The sequence below is a fragment of the Myotis yumanensis genome, unplaced genomic scaffold (genome assembly GCF_028538775.1).
Source record: "Myotis yumanensis isolate MYYU_CA2020_CCGP unplaced genomic scaffold, mMyoYum1.0.hap1 SCAF_12, whole genome shotgun sequence".
In the NCBI taxonomy this organism is placed as follows: domain Eukaryota; kingdom Metazoa; phylum Chordata; class Mammalia; order Chiroptera; family Vespertilionidae; genus Myotis; species Myotis yumanensis.
In genome coordinates, this window is record NW_027223763.1 from 33,512,023 (window position 1) to 33,531,437 (window position 19,415).

At 43.4% G+C, this 19,415-nt stretch overlaps 1 protein-coding gene across 2 annotated transcripts in view; it reads left to right on the top strand.

The window, feature by feature from the left end:
* The window catches only part of FRMD3 (FERM domain containing 3), a 237,131-nt gene that overhangs the window by 146,158 nt on the left and 71,558 nt on the right, over positions 1–19,415 (top strand). For both annotated transcript variants that reach the window (XM_070431443.1, XM_070431444.1), the window contains exons 4-6: positions 8,187–8,265; positions 12,892–12,989; positions 18,932–19,055. In XM_070431443.1, the coding sequence (XP_070287544.1) occupies positions 8,187–8,265; positions 12,892–12,989; positions 18,932–19,055 (301 nt within the window). The remainder of the gene's footprint in view (positions 1–8,186; positions 8,266–12,891; positions 12,990–18,931; positions 19,056–19,415) is intronic.

Below are 19,415 nucleotides of genomic sequence, written 5' to 3' on the forward strand. Positions count from 1 at the left end.
CACCAGAGGCTTGCCCCAATGACAGCGACCGACACCCCGCCTTGGTCTGGCACCCCCGCTCACCTGCTCCACCATGCTGCTGCAGCCGACGCCCGCCATGTTTCGCGCACATCATAGCGACTGGTTGTTCAGTTGTTCTGGTTGTTCCTCCGTTCCCTGTATTTGCATATTAGCCTTCTATTATATAGAATAAACTTTATATGAATCTAAGAGTGCCTAGAAGAAGGGCTGCCAAAATGTGTAGTAACTGTGATTACTCCTGGGGAAGAGAGTGGGTTTGAGGAAAGCAAGGGTCTCACATGTTATATATAGTTATAGTTTACTCAGGTATTTTACAATGATAATATTTTCATATATTACTTGGTAATAAAAAAGAGAAAACAAAAGGAGAGAAGATTTTATGCAAAAGTCAAGGAAGAAAGAAAGAGGAAAGGAAAAAAAAGGAATCAGAGTGCATTATGCATCAAGCAGGTGCTATAAACACAGAGACCTAGATGAGAGAAAGCCGCTTACTCATCCAAAGAGGCTCTCTGCTTAATCCTGGCTGGTGCCTGACTAGCCCAGCAGGGAGCTTAAGACCTTCCTGCTCTAGTTACCAAGCGCCCTGAAGGAATAGGGGTGCTTGGAAATGGCTTTGGCGTGCAAATCAGGTTGGCTAGGACCTCCACCCTCTGCATGATGCGTGGCTCCCCTTGGCCATAAGAGCAATGTTGAGTCACATTGCTGGCTGATGTCTGTAGTGTTCCCTCCTTCAAGTTATGATGGCTCTTCCCCAAAGCCTGTAATTTCTGTCTCTGATGGTAATATTTGTGAAGCTTCATGTTTACGTGGCATTTCTTAGCTGTGGAGTTGAGTGATTTTGTCCATGCGAACATGTCTTCTGTCGCACAGAGAGTACCAGGAGCATAGATTTTGCTCTGGTGTAAGGACCAGGAGAAAAGCCACAGGTCCCATGTTCCTGAGGCCAGTTTGGATGCCTGACTCCCAACTCTGTTCTTCCAATCATTCCCCTTGCTGAGTATATTCATTTCCTAAGGCTGCCAGCGGGGTGGGGGCTGAAAGAATAGAAATGTGTTCTCTCACAGTTCTGGAAGCTAAAGGTTTGAAATCAAGGTGTCAGCAGAGCCATACTCCCTCTGAAATCTCTAGGGCAAGCATGAATCTAAGAGTGCCTCGAAGAAGGGCTGCTAAAATGTGTAGTAACTGTGGTTACTCCTGGGGAAGAGAGTGGGTTTGAGGAAAGCAAGGGTCTCACATGTTATATATAGTTATAGTTTACTAAAGACTAACAAACTCAAAGGCTAACACAGGCCAAATAAATGAGTCATGTGGCCCTCGGACTGTTGAGTTTGACATGCTTGCTCTAGGGGACAGTCCTTGCATCTTCTAGCTGTTCCTTTCTTGGTCAAATCATTCTGTTGTTATAAATTATTTACATCTTTGTGGAGAGAAAATCCACTGGAATCAAATCACATTCTCTAGTCCTATTTCTACCTCCTTATTTTAAAGCAAACACCTTAATGTAGCATCTTGCACCTGTTAATTTTCTTTAAAAAATTTTATTTGAGATATAATTCACATATAACATATTAGTTTTATGTGTACAACATGGTGAATTGATATTTGCATATATTAGATGATCTTTACAATAAGTCTAGTTAACATCCATACCATACATAGTTACACAATATTTTTCTTGTGATGAAAACTTTTAAGATCTATTCTCTTAGCAACTTTCAAATGTGCAATACAGTATTGTTAACTGTAGCCACTGTGCTTGCATTACATTACATTCCCATGACTTATTTATTTTGTAACTGTAAGTTTTTACCTTTCGGCCCCCTTTACCCATTTTGCCTACCCCACTCCTGCCTCTGGCAACCACCAATCTGTTCTCTGTATCTATGAGCTTGTTCATTTGTTTTGAGTGAGATTTAAGCGAGCTATGTGAGTTCATACTGTATTTGTCTTTCCCTGACTTATTTCACTTAACATAGTGTCCTTAAGGCCCCTTACAGAGACACTTTGCTGGTCCTTACTCGGGGTCCTTGGTTCCATCATTATCCTCATTTTACGGATGAGGAATTGGAAGCAGAGAATTTCTGTTTGGCCACAGCAATTTGTCCAAATGGTGAACTTGAGATTAGACATGTTGGACACCAAAGTCCCTGTTAGAGCTTTTCCTGAACAGCAGAGGCAGGCACAGCACTCAGAGAATAAGAATCGGTGAGGCAGCTGCTCAGCATGCCAGTGCCTCCCCCGCCCCCCCCCCCCGCTCCCCCCGCCCCCCCGCCGGGAGTTCTTAGAGGGTGACTTCACTCAGCGCCCGCACGTGTGGGCGCGTGGTGTGCTGTGTGTGTGACTAAAGCATAAGACAGAACCATAACAGGAGGTGGATGAGTTAAATACAATTTTTAAAAAACCATTTCTGCTTTGAAAGCAGAGGCAACACAGTGCCAGCAGCATCTTGGAGGCTGTTGGTTGTCATTCAGTAAAAGAGTGATGGGGGATTATGACTGCTGTTGGTGCCGATGATAGCAGCAGTTGTCGCTGAACGATGACAATCATTTCCAAGCAGGAGAGCGGTCCTTATGAGAGCAGTTCTCTGTGGCTGGTTCATTTGAACACATCCCAAGAGTTACAGGTCATTGAATGAGTGAGGAGTGTCTGTCCTTTTGTTGTCCAAGTGTCCTTTTGCACATGTGCAGAAAGAGTTTGTATGCCTGAGCAGTTTCACCAGTGAAGACATGGTGGTGTGTTCCTCGTTTCTCATGCTGAAGTCCCCAGAAAGGCATGGGAGGGACACCGTTCATTCAGTGAGGAATCAAAAGGTGTCAGTTGTCGGTAAAAAGCCAGGAGCCCTGATGCCTACTTGGGGTCCTTTGGAAAGTTAGCTTCTTTGCAGGGTGTTCGTGGTCCTTTTCTGCAACACCAGACCCTTTGCAGTGTTTCTGCAGAGTCTGAAAGCCTGACAAATGGGTCACTTTTTTTAAAAATAGAGTTCCAGATGAGGGAGGCGAGAGAGAGAGAGAGAGAGGAAGAGAGAGAGAGAGAGAGAGAGAGAGAGAGAGAGGGAGAGAGAGATTGAGATTCCAGGTATAGGAATTGCCTAACATCTGCCAGAGCCCCAGGCTCTATGTTTCAACTACTGTTTAAAGGAGTTCGGGGACATTTGTCATAGCTGTTGGCCAGAATGTATATGAGAGAGATTGTGATTTTATATGTCTATTCTTGAAATTGGTTTTTGTCTATAGTTATTTACAGTGATTGGGGGAAGACCTCCGCATTTTAAGAAAAGCTGCTAAGTAATATTTTATTTGCAAAAAATGTCCTATTTGTTTCTACAAAGACTTGAGGATGTTTGTTGGTTAATAATAGAATGTTTTTTATTTTTTTCATTTTTGCCTGGGAGCTTGTTCACCTAATCCTTTGGCATCCCCACCCCCATTTCTGGGCAAGGTCTCAAAGTGCAGATGAGAAAGCCTGTCTCTGCTTTACAAATGCCTGTTCTTCTCCCTGTGTTCTCACTGGCAACAAACTACCCAAATGATTATACCCCAGGATCTGCTGACGCAGAACAGGGCCCCTGAGCTGCCCTATGGAGACACTTGGCCTCCTCAGCCCTGGCTGGCAGGTAAGGGAGGGCTGTTAGAAAGAACCCCTGCCATTTTCTGTGCAATTATGTGCTCCTGGCATTTTTAAATGGATTTTTTCCTTCTTTGCTACTCGGTGGTACTCTAATTTTTGGCACTTACATAGCTGAGTAAAATGTTTTTCAGCTGTGGAGTTGTTGAATTGAATTTGGTCTTCTCCATCCCCTCCCTCCCATTTCCCACCCCTCATTTCCTTCTTGTCTTCAGATAGGAATGTTGGTCCCCACAAAACAAAAGCTTACATTTAAATAGTGTGGCCTGTGCCTGTGAGTGTATCACTAGTACCTTGTATTACTATCTGCTACCATCACATCCTAGAGCAGTGATGGCGAACCCTTTGAGCTCAGCGTGTCAGCATTTTGAAAAACCCTAACTTAACTCTGGTGCCGTGTCACATATAGAAATTTTTTGATATTTGCAACCATAATAAAACAAAGACTTATATTTTTGATATTTATTTTATATATTTAAATGCTATTTAACAAAGAAAAATCAACCAAAAAAATGAGTGTGCGTGTCACCTCTGACACGCGTGTCATAGGTTTGCCATCACTGTCCTAGAGAATGGAGGGAGAGGTCAGGAATTTAGTGACTTTTTATTTCTGACTTAGCAACAGCATATATGAAAAGATTTAAGAATGTTTATTGTAAACTCAGAGTGAATTAATATTGAGATGAGGCTGCTTGGGGGAAGCAACGATTATGTTCAAAGTGATGCTGGTGATGGTCCCCTCACCTGAGCAGATGTGACAACCCCTGGGACCCCATGCTCCAGGAAACACAGAGTAGACAGGAATAAACCCAGGTCATTCAAAACTGCTTCACCTGAGGAACAGTTAAAAGAACGGGGGCTGTTTATTTTAGAGAAGACTCGGAAGGACCATAGCACTCTCTTCAAATGATGGAAGGGCTCTGTGTGTAGGAGAAGCATTAGACCACGTGGAGCTTTAGGTCCTGGAACGAGGATGACTGGGTGGAATGACTTACTGCCATCAGGGGTTCTCAAAGATGGTTGCCTGGGGTGCTGCCTGTGAGCCTCACAGCTTGATCTCTGGAATGAGTGTGAGTCCTGATTTGTATCTAATGAACTCAGATAACTATGAAAGCCAGCCCACGGCACGATAAACAGATATGCTGACTAGGTAGGAGAAAAGAATGACGGCTTTAGTATGGGACCATCTACTGTGGTCCTACTTTCCCCAATTTACCTTAAGTTGGTTTTCATTTTTCTGCTTTCTCTAAGATATTTTCCCATATCTGCTGACCCAACAGTTCAAATTTTGGGAGGTTGTGTTATAGAAATAAAAATACAAGTATTTAATGATATGTGCACAATTATATAAATACATATACCCTTGTGCATATGTTCTTTTATAAATATACTAGAGGCCCGGTGCACGACATTTGTGCACTGGGGTGAGGGGGGTCCCTCAGCCCAGCCTGTGCCCTCTCGCAGTTCAGGACCCCTCCGGGGATGTCCGCCTGCCGCTCCCACCACCTCCACTGGAGCCTGGCTTTTGGCTGAGCTATGCTCCCCTTGTGGGAGTGCACTGACTACCAGGGTGCAGCTCCTGCATTAAGCGTCTGCCCCCTGGTGGTCTGTGTGTGTCATAGCGACTGGTCATTCTGTCGTTTGGTTGATTTGCATATTAGCCTTTTATTATATAGGATTTAACACTTTAAATATGTAAAAATATAAAAAATATACATATATCTTTTTATAAATATATACATGTGTATATATTGTTTGAATTGCAAAAATATGGAAATAACCTGAATGATGATAAATGAGAAGAGTGGAAGTAGTGGAGTAAATTCTGGTCTCTCCATTGTGTGATTATGCAGTTATTATAGATCTATATCTACCATCCTGGAGGGGTGGGGAGAACATAGAATTAAGTGAGAAAAGCAAGAGAAACATCTGTAGTATGATTTTGTTTTGTGAGACTAAATTATAAAAAAAAACTCTCACATATGTAATCATGTTCGCATATATTTGGGTGAGGGTGTAAAAGGGGTGGGAGAATGTAGATGAAGTTATTAACAGTGGTGGAGAGTTTGAGGTGGGTGGGGACCTGAGTGACGGAAAGTGAAAGGGGTTGGCTTATCTATCCATCACCATCCATCCATCCATCCATCCATCCATCATCTTCATTGGTTGGGCTTAATCATGGATTAATTTTGAGGACTTTAATGAAAGGAAGGAAGGAGAAAACTTGCTTAGTTAATTCCATTTTTTGCTCTGTTGTTCTTATAAAAACTTTTGATCTTTCTGTTAAGGACAATCCATGGATTTTATAATAAAATGGTCATTAGTTTTAATTCTTTAGAGCAGTGGTTCTCAATCTTCTGGCCCTTTAAATACAGTTCCTCATGTTGTCACCCAACCATAAAATTATTTTTGTTGCTACTTCATAACTGTAATGTTGCTACTGTTATAAATCGTAATGTAAATATCTGATATGCAAGATGGTCTTAGGCAACCCCTGTGAAAGGGTTGTTCGACCGCCAAAGGGGTCGCAACCCACAGGTTGAGAACCACTGCTTTAGAGTGATTGTTTAAACAATTTAAAATAAATCTTGGAAATGTGTAAAGGTAAAATATTTTAAGTCAAAACAGAATTTCTAGATATCATGAAAGATGAATGATTTAAGAATCAGTTGTATTTTCTTCTTTGTTTTGTTGCTGTATAGGAGGTGCTCATTTTCTCCTCATGTTCCAGAAAATGTTTCCTTTCTTAAATCTAGGGAACACAGGGTTGGGTTAGGAGCGCCCAACTCAGAAGTTTGCTAGTTCCCAGTGGGGAAGGAGAACATTGAATGGAGAGCTCTAACATAAGTGTGTGTGCATGTGTGTGTGTGTATTTTATTAAACCTCACCTGAGGATATTTTTCCCATTGATTTTTAGAAAGAGTGGAAGGGAGAGAGGGGTGAGAGAGAAAAAAAATCCATAGATGTGAGAGAGACACATCAATGGGTTGTCTCTTGCACATGCCCCAACCAGGGCCAGGTATTGAACCTGCAACCCAGGTACATGCCCTTGACTGGGAATTGAACCTGTGACCCTTTGGTGCGCAGGCCAGTGCTCTAACCATTTAGCATACTGGCCAGGGCAATGTGTGTGTATATTTTTAATTTGTTTCTCTCTGCTGAGATAGCCAAAAAGATACTGCTGTATTCCTGTCTGGCAGATGCTTTCTTTCTAATTATTTTTAAGATTTATTTTCCCTTTTAAACTATCCTCATTATACATTCATATTTGATGCTAATAGTCCTTTCTACATAAAGAATTTGCCTGCATACGGAAGAGCCCCAGACATTGTAGAGTTGGCTGGTGATTTAACCCCTGCTTATAATGAGAGAGGATTTGGGGGGGAATGGATGCTGTTTCATTGATGTAGACTCAGAGCTGATGCCAAGTAGCCACTCTGAGACAAAAGCGAGACATGAGAGGGAATGTCAGATCTGCAGAAATAGAAATACTAACCATCACATGCATCTTGCTGTACTTGCGTGTATTTATTAGGTTAACATTGCCAGTCAACGGTGGTCTTGTAATTAAAAGTGTCAGAAATTCCATAGAATCCCCTTAGCTGGTCATTGAGTTCTGGGTATTTAATGCAATTAGAACATTCCAGAATCATGGATCTCAACCAGAATTTCAGTCTGCATAGTACTTATCTTGATTCAGAGAAATCAGGAAGTTAAAAAAGTATTTTCATACAAGCGACTGCCTCATAGATAGATAACACTAAACTATTAAGAAAAATATACAAAGAAGGATCTGTGCATGGCTGATTCCATTTTAAAAATCTCAGTTTTAGTTCAAAGGCACCATCGTTTTGGGAAAACTGGTCATGTGCAGTGACATCTTTCTACCTCACAGGCGTGGCCAAAAACCTGAGCAGTGCTTATGGGCAATTTCTCACAAGGGGGTGGGGAGAGTCAGAAATGTTCTCTGAAGCTTTGACCCAGAGAGAATTAAGGAGGGGAGGGGTGCTGTGAATGGAAAGATGTGCTAGGGCAGTGGTCGGCAAACTGTGGCTCAGCAAACCATGGCTCGCGAGCCACATGCGGCTCTTTGGCTCTTCCACAAAATACCGCCTCTTCCACAAAATACCGACTTCTGCGCATGGGCCACAAAGTTTCAATCGCACTGTATGTGCTTGCCTGAATGTGGTATTTTGTGGAAGAGCCACACTGAAGGGGCCAAAGAGCCGCATGTGGCTTGCGAACCGTGGTTTGCCGACCACGGCGCTAGGGGACTAGAGTGCTATGGGAGAAGTTAAGATCACATTTATGACCACCCCTGCATTCGGTTTGGGCACCCTGTCAAGAGTTTTGAGTTTGGTTGTCACTATGGCCTTGTTTTCTTGGGTATGATACCTGCTTCATCCAGAAAATCACCCTCTCCCCTACCCCATCCCCAGGCTGGGCTGCAAGGCCTCACGGCTGACTTTCCTATGAATGTTTGAGTCCATGGTGTTTTGCTGCTTTTCTCATGCCTTTTTTTTTTTTTTATGATGTTTCAGCTCATCCACCATACACCATGTGCTTTAGAGTGAAATTCTACCCACATGAACCCCTGAAGATTAAAGAAGAGCTCACAAGGTATTTTTCATTTGTTTTATGTTTAACATAACCCTTCCCCCGCAGGCCTCCCACAACCATCCAGGTCCTTCGAGTCTTCCAGGCTGGAGGTGCCAACAATGTGGGCGCTCAGCTCGGCATCCTGGCTTGGAATGTTTCTCTTGCACTTAATTGTCTCAGGATTTTTCAAACACTTGTCATGGGGAGTGTAATTAAGTGCACAGAAAAGCAGCGGTTATAAGGAGAAGGTACTCCCTGCAAACATCTGACAGTAGGGTGCTAAAAATAGATAGAAGATGACGGTCTTTAGGATATGGGAAAATTCGTAGTGAGTGAAGCCCCCGAGGGCCTATCTTCTGGATCTCAGCTTTTCTGGGAGGGAAGAGACCACTTGGTAGAACGGACTGTTTGTCATCCTGCATTCCGCTCACTAAATGACTGACGGTGGGGCTGGCTTCCCTCTCCTTGTAGACTCTTCTCAGCCCAACTCTCTGAATATTCTGATTCTCAGGCCTCCCCAGTGCTGAGGCCACATTCTGGGGGTTTTGCTTCCGTGAACAGCCTGGGCCAGTACAGCTGATCAGGTCCCAGAGGGGCCTATTCAGTGGAGGGGGAAGAGCCATTCTGTGTTAAGTTCTTGATGAGGCTCTGATTTGGTGACCGCAGAAATCACTCTGCATAATTATCTCTTAAAATAACCTCCGCAGGTACGAATGCAACAGAGAAACAAGTGTCCTTTGCTGAACCTCATTTGCAGGGGATGTGCTGGGTTCTTGGGTATTTAGCTTTCTCATTATCCGCGAATGTCTGGTAGAGCTTGACCATAGTGGCACTGAGGGCGCAGATGGGTTCTTCTCTATTATGAACTAGTACACAGTCATTCAGGGAGGGTTGTGTTTGGGGTGCGGGGGCAGGGACAGGCATGGAAAGGAGAAATACATAGGTAATGGGCATTATAAGTGGTGGTTCGGATTTTGCAATCTGACCTGCTGTGTGTGTGTCTTTTTTAATTGAGGTAAAATTCATATAACATAAATGAATTTCACCATTTCAAAGTGTACAATTCATTGGCATTAAGCACATTCACAATGTTAGGCAACCATCACCACTGGAGAGTTCCAGAACATTTTCTCACCACCCCAAAGGAAACACTGCACCTGCTAGCAGCCAGTACTCAGTCTCCTCTCTTCCAGCCCCTGGGAACCACTAATCTACTTGCTGTCTCTATGGATTTACCTGTTCTAGACATTTCATGTAAATGGACTCATGACATATTTTTCCTGCTCATGGCTCAAAAATTTATTCATTTATTTGATAAGTTCTTCAGTTCCCACTCTTTCTATAGCCCAGGGAACAGGAGCTTCTGAGCTTCCAAAGAGAGTGAGAGTGAGAGAGAGAGAGAGACTTGTCCTGCTCTCTGGGCTCTCAGGGTGGTGCTAACAGTATAATCAGGAAGAACCACCAGGGGCCCAAATGGCTCACTTTTGTCATTTATGTTCTCTATGATCTTGTGTGGAGGACAAAAATTGATAGTGTCATAATAGGAATTAACAATAGATCTTTTGTGGTTGAGAAAAGTCCTGTTTGAAAGTAAAAGAGAATAAAGTTTTAGCTAATAACTTGAGTTAAATCCTTCTCAATTAAATTTGTTAGCATTCACAGGCATTTGCTTGAACAGCTAAAGTCTGAGTAATGGAAAATTGTGAACATTTGTATGTCTCTGAAGGAAATTAAGATGATGCTCAGTCCTTGAACAGTGTAGATGAGCTTTTCTTAATCATTATGGTCCTTAGTATTCAAAATGAATCTAAAAACTGCAATGCCCAGGCACTTATGGTTTAAACCCTACCTTGAAAGAGTTTAGTTCTTCTTGTTTGAGAAATTATTTTATTGTAAGATTAATCTAAAATTTAAGATGAATTTAATATAGGAGAAGTTAAGATCACATTTATGACCATGCTTAGGGGTAAAGAAACATTGGGGAAAAAGGGCAGATTTAAGAGAGGAAAACCACACAAATACACAAAGACTTTTGAAATCCTTTTTCATTCTCTAACTCTCCATTTATGCTGTCATCTTACAATCCCCCCCCCCCTTTTTGTAAATGCTGTATACGATTAGATATCATCAAAGTATATTGGTTTTAATGTTTTAGTCAGAACCATGTTTAAATTCAGGCCAGGCAGAGAAGCAATCTCATTAATGGTGGCACAATAATGGAGGCCCAGATCCTTTGGGTGCACAATCCTTTCATTCTGCAGATGTGATGCCAAAGGAAGAGGCATCATCATTATTATTTTAGTGGTTATTGTATTTAAACAATGAGCACCTGAGCCTGAAGCCATTTTGAAGGCTCAGTGGATTATGTCGAATCCACAGAAATCCATGATTATCTCTGGAGATGACGGATAGGAGCCAGCACCCAGGCTCCGATGTTGTGAAAGCTGATTTTTCCTTTCTCGGGAAGCTTTTGTCCAACTGGATTTCTAATTTACAGGATTAGAACCCAGACCTCCCATTCATCAGGAAATAGTTATTGGAAACTCTTTTTTACGCTAAACTTATCACACAAAGTGGCAAGGAATGCTTTCTGTTCAATGCATATGTTTAGCAGGTAGAAAAGAAACTTATGGCAGGTGCCCTGGTAGTCCACCTTCTTTTTTAAAAGAGGAGAAATTTGATCAATTTCTAGTACTTTGCGACCAGCGGTGAAATGTAGCATGTGAGGTTTCACACCAGCAGCATCACCTGGGAACTGGGACCCAGCAATCTCTATTTTCATAGCCCTGCAGCGTGTCAACATTTGAGAATCACTATTCTAAGGCAATTTGGATTTTCAAAAGTATTCATTTCTTTTGGCAAATATTACAGTGTACACTTAAATGGGTTTGATATGATCATAACCTTGTGCCACCATCACCACAATCTAATTCCAGAGTATTTTTATCACCCCAGTAGGAAACCCCATAGCCCAGCAGTCATTCCCTGGCAGCCACTAATCCACTGTCTGCCTCTAAAGATTTGCCTATTCAAGACATTCCATATAAATAGAATCATAATATGTAGTATTCTGTGACTGGCTTCTTTGCACTTAGTGTCGTATTTCCAAGGTTCATCCCTGTTGTGCATGAATCAGTACTTCATTCCTTATGTGGTTGAATCATATCCCATTGCATTCTCCTGTCGTTTACCTTTTTATCAGTTGATGGGCATTGGGTTTTCCCACTTTTTAGCTACTCTGAATAATGCTGGTGTGTCCCTCTCCTTTGGATGAATTGGGTACAAGTGTATTTTTTTTTTCCTGTTTGGTGCCCCAGTAATTTTAAAAACAGAATTTGTTGCAACGTTTAAAATTCAAAGGGCTTTACTTTTTCAGTGAAAGAAATTCTAAACCTAAAGGAAGGTCTAAAGAGTGTATGATGAGCCATGGTTTTGAGGGCTAGTCCCAGACGCAATGTCTCCTCAAGGGAATGAGATAATGCCCCCCAGGGAACAGCAGTTTATTTTATACACTAGAATCAAAGGAGAAGACGTAGGAAAGGTTTGCATGCAATCTAACGGTTGCAGATGGAGGAGGCGGAAGGAAGCAAAGCAGGGAAATCTCTAGGATGGATAAAAAGTAAAACGGAGGGATACACGCTCCCTTTACATGGTGGGTGCAGGACAGTTCACCTTTAGCCTACATAATTTACAGAGGTATGTGGGTAAAGAGAATAATGAGGAATGTTGGCCTTGTTTCACCCCTCACCAGTGTTTACCTCTGGAGATCACTCTGACATTTTAAGTATGTTATTCTAGATGCACAAAAACAATGGATCAAGGTAGAGCCTAATTTATCACATAGGCCTTGGAATGTGATCTCCCCCATAACCCGTTCAGTTAGGAATTTCTTATGATTGGAACACCTCGTGTGGTTACTTTCAGTTACTGAGTTGTCATGTTTGCCAAGGGAGCCCCTTTTGGTTCACAATTTCTAAATCCATCTCCTGATTTCCTGAAAAGCTGGATGCATTTGGCCTGTTTTCTATGCAGTAGCATCAGGCTGGAACTGTGTGGCGGCTGGCCCCTTCATGGGGCCAGCGCTCTCCATTCTGCTTCCCTGGCCCCTTATGCCAGCTCCTTTCAGTCCTTATCAGGTTTGCCTGGCTCTGCAGGCATCTGAGTTTGCTGTCCCTGCAGAGGGGAGAGGACACTAAATAGGTGACAGCTCCAGTTATGAATTAATTTGCTTTCTGGCCTCATAACAAAGTCATCTTGAGATTGATTGCTGTTGAGTCTGTGTCCTGGAGACTGGTTCCCGTGTACTGAGTTCATCCATTTCCTGACTTTCACACAGAACGTGGGAAGCATGTACCGGTGGGTGTCATCCTGTGGGACCTCCTGCCAGGAACAGTGGCTGCTGGCCCTCTGGCTTTCCTTGGTCCTTCTCATGTCTCTTAGAAAAGGGCCAGCCCCCCAGCTTTGGAAGCTGCCACAGACTCTGGGCTGTTCTCTGGATTCCGAGGGCCCCTCCGTTTTCTGCGCTGGCCCCCCAAGGGGCGGGCATGTCTCAGCCACTCCTGGAGCTGCGGAGGGCGCTGCTGATACAGGTGGATAGAACATGAGCAATCACTGACACTTAGGGGGACTCTTTCCTTTGTATTGCAGGTACCTTTTGTACCTGCAAATTAAGAGAGATATTTTCCACGGTCGACTACTCTGCTCCTTCTCAGATGCTGCCTACCTGGGTGCATGCATCATTCAAGGTAAGTTGAACTGGACTATAGAGATTCGGCTGCACAGAGGTCTCCCCCCCGCCCTCCCCCCCCCCCCCCCCCCCCCGTGCCTGTCCTGCTGGTTTCCATGGTTTGAGGCCAGGCAGGGCTGGGTATTCGGCACCAGAGCCCCTGGTTATCTTTTCTCTCAAGCCAGCAGGGTCTGGGGGAAGGCTGGGCTCTGGTGGCCACAGGGGCCTCTGCAAAAACAAAGGGTCCTCAAGGCCCATGGCAGAGCTCAGAATGTGGGACTTTATGAGAAGCCCTGAAGGATTGTGGGTGTTCTATGCTCAGAGTGCCAAGTGCTGACCACCCGCTGTAGGGCTCAATGGGTACGCTGAGGAGAAACTGTGTCCAGGAAGATAGATGTAAATTCAAACATTGGAGTGAAATGTCAGAACATATATACATATATGTATGTATGTATTCATTCATTCATATGGGTACACGTACACTGTATCTAATTCTTCAGCTTCTCCAGCCACGTAGGGTGGTGAGGGGAGGCCAGGCCCACAGTCTGTTGTATGACTCAGGTGTTCTGTTCCCCTGGGCCAGTCGGGAGGCAGCTGGTGGCAGGGGATGTTCAGAAGGACTCAGGTGATCCAGCCATTTGTAGCATGAATGCTAATGACATGTTTATCGGAGAAGGGAAGGGAGGGAGGGGGAGAGAGACAGGGACCGAGTGAGCATGTCACCCTTATAAAGGGACTGGAACAATACGTGGATCCTGACAGTCATCTGCTGATCACAATTCCAAGCTCCATTCACAGTTGGAGAGAGAGACCCATCCTTCTCCCGAGGTTGTGACAGGCAGAGCTGTCCCTGAGGGGTGCTCTGTGCTGGGAAATGATCTTGTGAGGTGTGTGCCCTCTGGGAATTCTAAAGGATGCATCTGTGCTGATGCTCCCCTTCCCCGGGGAGCAAACTAGTGATGCTCAGCAGATTTTGGCAGAGGTGTTGACACCCTTGGGGATAGTCACATTTAAAGTCAGGCCCAAACCGGTTTGGCTCAGTGGATAGAGCGTCGGCCTGCGGACTGAAAGGTCCCAGGTTCGATTCCGGTCAAGGGCATGTACCTGGGTTGCGGGCACATCCCCAGTAGGAGATGTGCAGGAGGCAGCTGATCAGTGTTTCTCTCTCATCGATGTTTCTAACTCTCTATATCTCTCCCTTCCTCTCTGTAAAAAATCAATAATGTATATATATATGAATGTTTTTAAAAAAAGAAGTCAGAACGACAGTGATACTGTGATGGGAAAGGTCCTTGCGTCTGACCAGAGGCGGGACACGTGCTTCTGAAAGCCTTCTCTCTTACATCCGAGCTAAGGAGGTGGAAACCCATAGTTCTCCCCGTTCCCTGTGAGGACGGCAAGTTCCTAGTCAGGGAGCACTGTGTTCTCTAAGGAAGACGTGGATCGATACTAATCCAAGCAGCAAACCCACATGTGAGGATTTCAGAACGCGGCTAGGCATGAGTGAATAATGGTCAATTCTCCAAGGGCAAACTCAATATGGGTCTGTAATGGGAGACTCTCCATCCTTTTTATGTTTGAGATAAAGTCACAAAGGCTCCATCCAGATGATGGGGGCCCTTTTTGTTGTCTCGACGTATTCTTACTGACCACACACAGATGCTGTGGAGAGAGTAGAGTTGCAAATGGACTGCTGACCTCCAAAGGATTTTTCAGCTAAAAAAAATGCAGTGGTGTCCATGGGCCATTTATAGCGAGTCCAGTAAAAGCAGATCCATAAAGTTCTGTGGTGCTGGAGCCATTCTTCAGCAGCTCTAGAGATTGTTACAAATGCAGATAAAGATCTGCTTTGTAGGAACTGCTTATGCTTATGGAGAGCTATAGGGAAAGTAAAGGATTAGAAGGTGAGGCCATGTGACTTTTCATTGGCTTCTCATTTGCCAATGCTCTTTTTTATTAATTTAAATTTTTTATTGTTGACACTATTGCAGATGTCCCCATTTCACCTCCCACCCCTTTGCCCATCTTCCCCAATCCCTCCCTGGGCCCTCCCCACACTATTGTCTGTGTCCATGGGCTATGCATATATGTTCTTTAGCTAATCCCTTCACCTTCTTTAAACAGTCCGCCCCACAACCTCTCCCCTCTGACATTTCTCAGTCTGTTCCATGTATCCATGCCTCTGGTTCTATATTGTCCTTCTGTTTATTTTGTTAATTAGATTCCACATGTTAGTAAGATCACATGGTATTTGTCTTTCTCTGATTGGTTTATTTTACTTGCCAACACTTTTTGAAGGAGCATGCTTTTAGCTTCTGTATATTCTGAGTGTATAAAAACCAGGCAGCCTCCCCGAGTACGTACTGAACACAATGGGCATATTCAGTACATGCCATACATTTTCTTTCATATTAAAGACAAATTACAAAGCAAACACACAGGACCCTAGGGACCTATTTCCATTCTTTCTCAGTAAAAATATCTTTCCTGTTCCTTCTATGGAATAGCAACAGGGCAGGATTCTTGTTCTTATCTCCTCTGCCTGGTGTGTTCAACCCCTGTGGGTCTGTGGCTCCTACTAGAAATTCAGACCTCAGTTCAGATGTCGCTTCCTCTGAGAAGTCTTCCTGGACTACTGAAGTAGCCTCCCTCCTGCCCATCATTACATCATCCTTTCTCATACCCATTTTGCTGTCTTTTAAGCACTTAGATCTGAAGTGACCCTGTTAAGTTGTTTTGGGGTTTATTATGTATCCCCTTTACACGAGGGTCTCTGGGTGGATTTTTCACTGTAGGACCCCTGTGTTGGGCACTAGTAAGTTCTCCACTAAATATGTTATGTAAAGGAGGGCACCAATATCAGCTTTCTTCTTCTTCTTGGGAAAGAGTAGTTGGTTCCCTACCTCATTCACTTATTTGTTTTTGTGTTCTCTGAACATTTATAGAACAGCTGCTAGGTGGCAGGCAGTGTAACACAAAGTCCCTGGGGGTGAGGTGGGAGGAGACAGACACGTAAACAGACAGTTGTGATATGTGTTAATAGCTAAATAGAAAGACACACATCTCCCTGCTATGACCTCAGCTGGGCCCTGGTCCAGCAAGGGCAGACAGGGAAGGCTTCTGAAGAATGGCCCTGATGCTGTAACATCCTGCATCTCAAGTTCTTTTGCCATGAGTCCTCTCCACACCAGGGAAGTGCCATTGTCGGGCTTGTCCTGTCTATTTGCCATCACCCGATCGCGGTCATCTGCTCCAACTCTGTCTTTTTTCAGACCATTAATTCTCTTCAAAAATGATCTAGGACCTGTTTCAGCCATCCGATGTGTTGTATGTCATTTGTCACAACTTGACCCTCAAGGTCTGTGTAGAAGAGAGAACCATAGGCTGCTTACCCAACTCCTCTTGGTATGGAAAGCAAAATTTGAATAGTTAGAAACTCTTAATCGCTTACAAACTGCCTTTTGCTACAGGTGAAGTCAGAGTTAGGGACAAGCTGTCAGGGACAGGAAAGCAGGGGCTGTGGTGAGGGAGGCGCTGGCGTTTACCTGGTCAGCACCTTGTGCAGGTGCCATGGCATTTCTTCTCTTAGTTTTCACACATTTTCCAGGCTACTTGTTTGCAGTGTTGAGTCCATTGTTCCTCACAAGTTTTCCTGGAGAGAGAAGGACCCCCCACAAACAATGCACTCCCGAAACAACCAGGATGCAAGCTGGCATTTGCACTGAAGACCCAGTATCATATCAGTGGCCCATTCCCTATGGAAAATGGCTGCATTGGGTTATACCAGTTCCTAAATTTTAGGCCCATAGCGAGCTCACAGGAGTCTGTATGTGTGGGTGTGTTTCTTTTGAAACTATGTTAGTTAATCATTAGTTTATGACCCATTCTTATCATTGATCCCTTTGGGCCTCTTATGTTTGATTGACTGATTAACCTTTTCCATTATTTTCCATTTCCATTCCCAGCGACAGCAACCAGGTTCATACATATCTTTGACTTTGCATACAACCTTATAAAATGATTAGTATTGTTTAGTATATATGCACTTTAAAGTTTTATAAATTAAATGAGACTGTAGAACTCATTTTATTCCTTTTTATGCTCAGAACACTGTTTGGGGAGACTATGTTGCTAGGTATACATCTATTTTGTTGCTTTTTAAAAGCTACAGGTATCCAGAAGGGTGTATCATCCTTATTTTACTTATTTGTTCCCACTGACAGTGAACACTCAAGTTGCCATCATATTCTTTTTTTGCACCCAGAGTTTTTCTAGAATATATGCCCTGAAGTGGGATTGCTGGGCAATAAATTTGACTAACTACTCCCAGCTGGTCTCTAAAAGAGCTACATGTATCAAGAATCTTTCAGAAGTGTACAAGTATTTGCATTTCCTCATATCTCTGCCAGCATATAAAATTGCCCAACTTCCTAAAATTTTTGTTACTCTTACAAGTGTAAAATGATACCTAGCTGTTTTGGTTTGCACAGCTCTGATAATGGATGAGTTTGAGCATGTCTCCATATACTCACCCTTTGGGTTTCCCCTATTGTGAACTGGCTGTTTATATCCTTTAGCCAATTTCCTGTTGGTCTTCCTGCCCATTTTCTCATTAATTTGTAGGGATTTCTTCTTTATTCTAGATATTAGCCCTTGTTAGCATTCGATTTTGCAAATATATTCTTTCAACATGTCATCTATTATTTTGACTATGATGTCCTTTAATGAGTAGAAATACTAAAAATGTTGATACAATCAAATTAATTAATTTCCCACCAGTGGTTGATGGTATTTTGGGTCTTATTTTAAAAGTTCTTCCTCATGTGGTAGACATTTTAGGTTGTTTTAAGAACTCTGTAATTTGAATCCTATTAAGAAGCTCTAAAGAGCTTAGCTTTCCTCCCAGTTTTGTCCTACAGTCATTAGATGATTCAACAATGAAGGGACAGGATGCAAAATACAGAGTTGTATGTGATTTTGCAGAAGTGCTCAAGGCATCTTGATTTTTAAAAATCTATTTCAAAGTCATGTAGGTGATCAAGTTTTCTAATACAATTTCCCCACCATGTTTGATCTACTTTTGGGGCAATTTTTGCCTGAGACACTTGCCCTTCCTTGCTCATTTTCCTTATCAAACTCATGGAATCAGTAGAATATATTCCCTGCCAGAGCATCACCTTTGCTGCTCCAGGCTATAGTCCATGAACATCTAGACCCTCAGGGCGCTCAGGGAGATGCAGGCATTTCTTTTTATACTTAAAGACCCTCTGCAGGTGCCCTCCGTTAGGATCCAGCAACAGCCTTAATCTGGTATGCTCATCCATACTTTGAGACACACTCTTTAAGAGCAATCCATTTATTTTTACGTGCAATCCTCTTGGGTGCCTTCATCTTGTGACTTTTCATTGAATGAGCCACACCTACACACATATCAGAGCAGGCAGCTCCAGCCAGGGGACTCCTGGACTCAGGGAAAGTTGGCTCTGAGAGGAACCATGAGGGACTGTTCAGTGGTTTTCAGTGAGAGGTAGCATACCACCTCCTATCCCGGGTGCATTTAGAAATATTGGGGGAAGCATTTTTGGCCATCACAACGACTGCCTGTGCCACTAGCACTTAGTACCTGAAGGGTAGGGATGCTAAATGTCCAACTATGTCTTGGGAGGTCTAATAAAGAATTATTTAACCCTCATCATGCCCCATTGAGAAACAATGACTCAAATCCATTTATTGTAGATAAAGAAATGAGACTCAGAGAGGTTGGCGAGTGCCCAAGCTCACACAGCTAGATCTGAACTAGAATATAAGCTTCCAGACACTTAGGCTGTGGTCTGCCTATGGATACAAGTACATTTCACTGGGTGAGCTTATTCCAAGCTCTTCTTGTGGGTGCAGGAGCCATCCCATGTGCACCCTGTGGTTGTTTTTAATCTTTTTCTCTCTACATTTTACTGCTTACAGCTGAGCTCGGTGATTACGATCCTGATGAGCATCCTGAGAATTACATCAGTGAGTTTGAGATTTTCCCTAAGCAGTCACAGAAGCTGGAAAGAAAAATGGCAGAAATCCATAAAAGCGAACTCAGGTAATTGGGGTAGACGTTTGTAAACATGGTAGAGGTGCGAAAGCATTCTTACTGTGGGGAATGTGGAAGCCGTGTTGTGAAGTGAGAATGTCTGTAATGTATGGGCAGACTGTTTCAGGTATCAGAGCAGTATTTCTCGGCACTGTCAAGCTCCTCTATTAATAACAATCGCAATAGTGTGGGGTCCCCTGGGTGGCTGTTTATGAACCATCAGCAGTTATTAGAGCCATATATTTTCTTACGGGTTTTAGCCACCCTGTGTTTCTGAAAATGAAATGTAGGGTAAATCAGTAATTTGTTTTGCGGTTTGCACTACCTCTCCCCTTCCTGTGGCCGTTGCTGGAAGCTTTGACTCCATGT